The sequence below is a fragment of the Cottoperca gobio genome, chromosome 19 (assembly GCF_900634415.1).
Source record: "Cottoperca gobio chromosome 19, fCotGob3.1, whole genome shotgun sequence".
Taxonomy (NCBI): domain Eukaryota; kingdom Metazoa; phylum Chordata; class Actinopteri; order Perciformes; family Bovichtidae; genus Cottoperca; species Cottoperca gobio.
The window spans coordinates 19,481,993-19,489,194 of NC_041373.1; the positions used below are offsets into that span (position 1 = coordinate 19,481,993).

The window sequence follows — 7,202 nt, forward strand, 5'->3', positions numbered from 1 at the left end:
TCCTCTCGTAGTGTTCTCTCTCCTGGCACGAGTCTGTTTCTCTTCTTCTTCTCTCTAAACGAAGCAGCTCTTTATTAACTGGACGGTTGTTCTGTCATTACACGACACCATGTGTGTGTTCACACATCTGTTACTGTAGCATGAGACGAGATGAACTCCTCCACGGTGAACATACGACTCGACTTCTCTACACCTGCGTGCGTTTACAGTTTCCTGTGAGCTTCTGAGCTGCTGTGTGACGGAGAGCTAATGAAACACCTCGTCCAGCGGCCTTCATCTTCCACAGACAGACGGTCACTGGGTGTTCTCAACGTCTGGGGCAAGAAGTTACCTAATCATCTCCAATATGAACCAGACGTTGTGAACATGTTCACTCAGCGATCGAATGTTCTTAAAACAATACGATGAATAATGTGGAATGACGCTCACACTGCTCAGCTCCAGTCTGTGGCGGGAACACGTGATAGTGACGGGTGGACAATGGAAGCTCCAGTGCAAAGACTTTAAACGTGTCCTTATTGTGTCGCTATGATCGTGCACATCTTATCTTTAGGATGAACCCTGAGGCCTCTCACGGCTGATGTTTGAGGTCAAACTTCCACGCTGCGTTTGCAAAGGCCCCACCCTGCTGTTGACTTTGTATTCCACCCGGGCAGTTAGCTTAGCTCGCTAACGTTAGCGATGATCCCAAGGAGAGTTTACTTCTCAGCGTTGTGTTTGTGCCACATTATTTCCACATGACGAGATGTAAGTGGGTGTTGGTGTGCAGAGTCCATCCTCTCCACCGCGCTGTGGTCGGAGCCCCCCTGCGGAGCACAAAGTGTCCTCCAACCTCATGAAAGTCAACAAGCTCTCCTTCCACCAGGAGCTGCAGCCTCATCTCTACTCTATAATGAATGTAGTCCCCAGTAAAGGTCATGCAGAGAGCAAGAGGGAGGTAATGAAGGCCTGACGAGGACCCATGTCTTCCTGTCGGAGACGACCTGCTGTCCTTTACCTTCTTCAGATGTCTCCTCTTACTTTCTTCTCACCGCTCCCTCCTCCTCTCTCCTGATGAATATTCAGTAAATGAAGCTGATGGTGAAGTCGGTGTCAGCGGGATGACTGCCCGGCTGCACCGCCTCCGTCCATCGCGCACTTTTTGTGTCAGAGTGTGAATGTGTGTGTCTGTCCTGGGGCGGCGTCCAGATGCCATGCTGTTATGATGACTGTGTGTGTGTGTGTGTGTGTGTGTGTGTGTGTGTGTGTGTGTGTGTGTGTGTGTGTGTGTGTGTGTGGGACGGAGGAAGTAAATCTCCTGCTTGGCTGCACACGGCTCTATTCACAGCCACCGTCCTCAGTCTTCCTCAGGTATGGCAGCGGCTCTTAAAAGTGTGTGTGTGGTGTGTTGATTGTGTGTGTTTGGCTCGACCTCGCTGATAACGGTCAGTCGGCTGCGTGCGGTCATTTCAGCGCAGGTGCTCTGTGTTTGCAGTTTGAAAGCGTCTGAGCTCGACTGCTTTGGCAAAATGAGGAAGAGTGGGAGGGAGCTGTCAGTTTAGGGACATTTAATGGGTGGGAGGTGTGTGTATGTGTGTGTGTGTGTGTGTGTGTGTGTTTCAGGGTTGCCCACTGTATGAAGGGATTAACCCTGTGGGAGTTCACTGTGCTCTCATGTGTAGCCAACTGTGCTGTCTGGTACACAAACACACACACACACACACACACACACACACACACACACACACACATACACACACACATTTTGCAGAATACAAGACCACATGCTTTTCATTCGCTCTGTCACATTTACAAGTCTTGTATATACATTCACACATAATCTGTCTCTCTCTGTCTCCATCACTCTCACACACACACACACACACACACACACACACACACACACACGCAGACCCACACTGGTCCCATACAGTCCCCAGGGGTGTGTGAAGATGGTGTTGTTGTGACACAGACAGACTACAGCGTGACCTTTGAGTCGAGGGCGCGGCTGGATGAGGTCTGGCCCCTGAGAGCGTCTGTGAAGCTGACAGGGAAACCCTCCTCCTGTCTCCATAGCAACGGTCACACCGCTATGACCACATTCCATCACACTCCTCACCAGTCTTCCCCTGTGTGTGTGTGTGTGTGTGTGTGTGTGTGTGTGTGTGTGTGTGTGTGTGTGTGTGTGTGTGTGTGTGTGTGTGTGTGTGTGTGTGTGTGTGTGTGTGTGTGTGTGTGTACACATCCCTCCATCATCCCCTGCGGAGGAGCTTTATTCACCGTGCAGCACATTTAGTCTTGGGAACAGAAACATCTCTCGCCGCTGCAGAGACGCTTCGTGGCAGCAGGAGGGGAGTTTCTTGGCGTTTCACGGGCAGATTGCTCGCCGCATAAATGAGCATCTAAATGGCTGAGCGGAGCACTCGGGGCGCATCGAAGCGGCCGTTAAACGAGGTCTCATTGAGACGCGATGGAGAGGATGCGAACAGTTCTGCATGATGGCCCGGGTGAAGTCTGGCAGGCAGGGGACAGAGGACGAGTGTCTGCTGGTCCATGGTGTGTATGTGCACCATGAGGCTTTTACCCACCTGGTGCCGTACCTGTGGGTACGAGCTTGGTACTGTGGGTGTCTGAAGTCATACGGCGCCAAGAGATGAGGCGGTTACTAGTCGCAGGTGAGCAAAACAAACCCGATACATCGTCCAGAACTGAGTAAGAGTCTGCAGCCATGTTGTCTCCACAAACTGCAGCTGAGGCTCTTTAGTTCTAAACATCAGGGTCTCCAGAGTCATGAGGATCACCACGTGGGGAACATTAATGTCCACATTTTAGGTCACTTCTTTCCTGAGCTTTCGTCCAGATCACATGGTCTTCATGGTCTGCAGGTTGAGTTTTCCATGAAAGTTCTTATTTTCCAGAATGTTGTGCAATCAAATCTACTTCTGTGAGCGCTGTGTGTGAGCATAACAAGCTCAGTCGGAGTTCACTTTGAAAACCACAGAAGAAGTCACAACTCGAGGTCCAATAAAAAAAAAAAAAAATAATTAAATATAAATAAAAAAAATAAAAAAAAATGTTTTTCTTAGAGGAGACATAAAAAAGCAACCATACAGCAACCTTTAAAAAAAAAAAAAAAGAAAGTCTAAAATAAACAAGATTTTAAATCTGATTAGATTTTAAATACAGCTTTCAGGTATTTGACGGTTTCTCTTTTTCCACGTTCTGTTCGGTACAAAGACAAAATGTTGTCTGACAACGGTCTGTTAAAGTCTGTTGTTTGAAACAAACCGTGATGAACCTCAACTCTCAGTGATACAGACAAACAGACCGTGTGTGTGTGTGTGTGTGTGTGTGTGTGTGTGCACGCTGTAATGAAATGATGGACAGTTCCTGCATCGCGTCTTCCTCTGATGATCAATCAAACCCACAGACAGTGTTTGACCTTCAGTGTGACGCACACGTCAGTCTCTGGCAGAACTTCACCTGAGCTGAGACGTGTCTCTGCTCAGTCTGTCTCCTCTCGCTGCTTTAATCACGTCTGTCTGCGCTTGTTGTTTGCTTTGTCATTTTCCCGCTGCGTTGTGAAGCAGGGGGCTCGCGGGCCACGAGGAGATGACACGTGTTTGACAGGAAGCTGCCGTAGGGACGGACGGGGCAGCCCTCTTTAACTCTGCTGCCTGTTCGCACGCACACACACACGCACGCGCGCACGCACGCACACACACACACACACACACACACACACACACTTTTGCTTTTATCTGAAAGCTCGTGTGTTATATGGTTCTTGATATTGACGGCTGTAGACGCTCAGCTCTGTGCTGAAGCATCGCTGTGCAAACTCTCAGCAGCTAAAGCTCTCTGACCAGCAGGCTACGGCTAACGATGTTAGCTAGCTGACGCTAATTACAAGTTCACAGATGCCATGTTTCTATCATGCACAATTGGACATGTTTGAGGTATTAAACTAACCTCCTCCTCCTCCTCTCTGTGGCAGGTTTTGATGCTCACTGATGGCGACGCAGACGGTTTCCTGTGCCAGCGTCTGCCCGTCCTCTCCTCCATGTCCCAGCAGGGTGGAGTCGCCACAGCCTACGTCTGCCAGGACTTCACCTGCTCTCTTCCTGTGACGGACCCCCAGGAACTGCGCAGGCTGCTGTTGGACGGACCCCCGGAGATACAGGCCGAGTGACGGCTTTAGCAGGACTGCGATCTTCACAGCGCTTCGCTTCTATCGGCGACACCTCAGTTTCTTTTAGCAGGCTTTCAGAGACCGTTGAGCCATTTTGAAATTCAGGTTTCTGAATGTCCTCATGAGGAAATATGCAAAGCAGCAGCAGCCTTCTGAAATGTTGTCTACGTTGTGCACAGCTTGACTTTTACTCTTCATAGACCCCAGAACACTTTGATGAAGCGATCTGACCTGATCGTGTCCTGTGTGTGTTGTGTGTGTGTGTGTGTGTGTGTGTGTGTGTGTGTGTGTGAAAAACATGTTGTTTTGCAGCTTTGTCTGTGTCCACGTGCATGAATTTCAGAAGTTTATTGTGCATTTGATTTGCAGTAGTGTCACCGTGGAGAAGCTGCTCTCCGTCTCCCATCTGCTGTCGCGTGAGAGGATCCTCCTCCACTCGTCTCGAGGCTTTTATCTGACAACACGCCATGAACACGCACGACCCTGAATAATAAAAGATATTTCCCTTATAAGTGGCGTCCGTTTCATTTCATTCATTTTCCTTTGTCTTTGTTATTACTGTGTGGGATCAGTCAAATGTTATGGAAACAGATTGAAGATTCAGCTTTAAGACTAAAATAAATGACATGATAATATGTGAAGACGAGTGAAAGTGTCCCAGCAGCCTCTCTGCCTTTGTGCTATAAATATTCATCATACAGAGAAGAAGCCGCTGTTTCTCCCCCAGCAGGCTGCATGAAGGTAAACTCTGTGTGACTGTTGAGAAGCAGCACATGGGTGTGTGTGTGTGTGTGTGTGTGTGATGGGAGACAGATGGACTGCTGATGGTGAGGGAGGTGGTCTCCGAGGGTCCTGCTCTGGAAGCGAAGGAGAAGAGAAAGACGGGACAAACTGCAAACGTGAAATTTCATCAGCCTCGAATCCCAACTGATCTCAAGTGAAGACGCAGCAGGTAGAAGGACACTTGTTATGTGTCTGCATGTTAATCTCTTTTAGGAAAAGATTATTGTTTGGGTTAAAATAAGTAATATGAATATAAGTGACACAGGGAAGTCCTCGTCCCTGCCTGAACTCTGAACTCTCCTCACCTGACTCCCGGAGCACTTGCTCTTGAGATTGGCGCGGCGTAAAATACGTAGTGATGACAAGAGAAATGACTTTACAAATCTGTCACGTCTGTGTCTCCCTCACCACCTGAGAGGAAACACATCTCCATCTTATCAAGAAGAGAGAACCAGTGGCGTAGCGAGGCCTGTTTTAGGTGCTTCAGCATCTGGATCTCAGCAGCGTGATGGATCACTGGAGACAGACGGTGTGTTTGTCTTAAAGTGCACCAGATTTATGCAAAGAGGATGTGACGTCCACCTGGACCAGGTAACATGGAGCGGGTAACATGGAGCGGGTAACATGGACCAGGTAACATGGACCTGGTAACATGGACCGGGTAAGATGGACCTGGTAACATGGACCAGGTAACATGGACCTGGTAACATGGACCGGGTAACATGGACCAGTAACATGGACCTGGTAACATGGACCGGGTAACATGGACCAGTAACATGGAACTGGTAACATGGACCTGGTAACATGGACCAGGTAACATGGACCTGGTAACATGGACCGGGTAACATGGACCAGTAACATGGACCTGGTAACATGGACCGGGTAACATGGACCAGTAACATGGAACTGGTAACATGGACCTGGTAACATGGAACTGGTAACATGGACCTGGTAACATGGAGCGGGTAACATGGAGCGGGTAACATGGACTGGGTAACATGGACCGGGTAACATGGACCGGGTAACATGGACCTGGTAACATGGACCTGGTAACATGGACCAGTAACATGGACCTGGTAACATGGAGCGGATAACATGGACTGGGTAACATTTACCGGGTAATATGGACCGGGTAACATGGACCTGGTAACATGGACCTGGTAACATGGACCAGTAACATGGACCTGGTAACATGGAGCGGGTAACATGGAGCGGGTAACATGTACCAGGTAACATGGGCCGGGTAACATGGACCAGTAACATGGAGCGGGTAACATGGACCTGGTAACATGGACCTGGTAACATGGACCAGTAACATGGACCTGGTAACATGGACCTGGTAACATGGACCTGGTAACATGGGCCGGGTAACATGGGCCGGGTAACATGGACCGGGTAACATGGACCAGTAACATGGACCAGGTAACATGGACCTGGTAACATGGACCAGGTAACATGGACCAGGTAACATGGACCTGGTAACATGGAAACATGGACCAGGTAACATGGACCGGGTAACATGGACCAGTAACATGGAACTGGTAACATAGACCTGGTAACATGGAAACATGGACCTGGTAACATGGAGCGGGTAACATGGAGCGGGTAACATGGACTGGGTAACATGGACCGGGTAACATGGAACTGGTAACATGGACCTGGTAACATGGAGCGGGTAACATGGAGCGGGTAACATGGACCAGTAACATGGACCTGGTAACATGGACCAGGTAACATGGACCTGGTAACATGGACCTGGTAACATGGACCAGTAACATGGACCTGGTAACATGGAGCGGGTAACATGGAGCGGGTAACATGTACCAGGTAACATGGGCCGGGTAACATGGACCAGTAACATGGAGCGGGTAACATGGACCTGGTAACATGGACCAGGTAACATGGACCTGGTAACATGGACCAGGTAACATGGACCTGGTAACATGGACCTGGTAACATGGGCCGGGTAACATGGACCAGGTAACATGGACCTGGTAACATGGACCAGTAACATGGACCTGGTAACATGGGCCGGGTAACATGGAGCGGGTAACATGGACCTGGTAACATGGACCGGGTAACATGGACCAGTAACATGGACCAGGTAACATGGACCAGGTAACATGGACCTGGTAACATGGACCAGGTAACATGGACCAGGTAACATGGACCTGGTAACATGGAAACATGGACCAGGTAACATGGACCGGGTAACATGGACCAGTAACATGGAACTGGTAACATGGAC

The 7,202-nt window shown here is 49.4% G+C and overlaps 1 protein-coding gene across 1 annotated transcript in view; it reads left to right on the forward strand.

Annotated features, from left to right (window-relative positions):
* Positions 1-4,675, forward strand: part of spata20 (spermatogenesis associated 20) — a 30,173-nt gene extending 25,498 nt beyond the window's left edge. The window contains exon 16 of the mRNA XM_029456791.1: positions 3,977-4,675. Coding sequence (XP_029312651.1) covers positions 3,977-4,171 — 195 coding nt within the window. The 3' untranslated portion in view covers positions 4,172-4,675. The remainder of the gene's footprint in view (positions 1-3,976) is intronic.
* Positions 4,676-7,202: the final 2,527 nt, after the last annotated feature.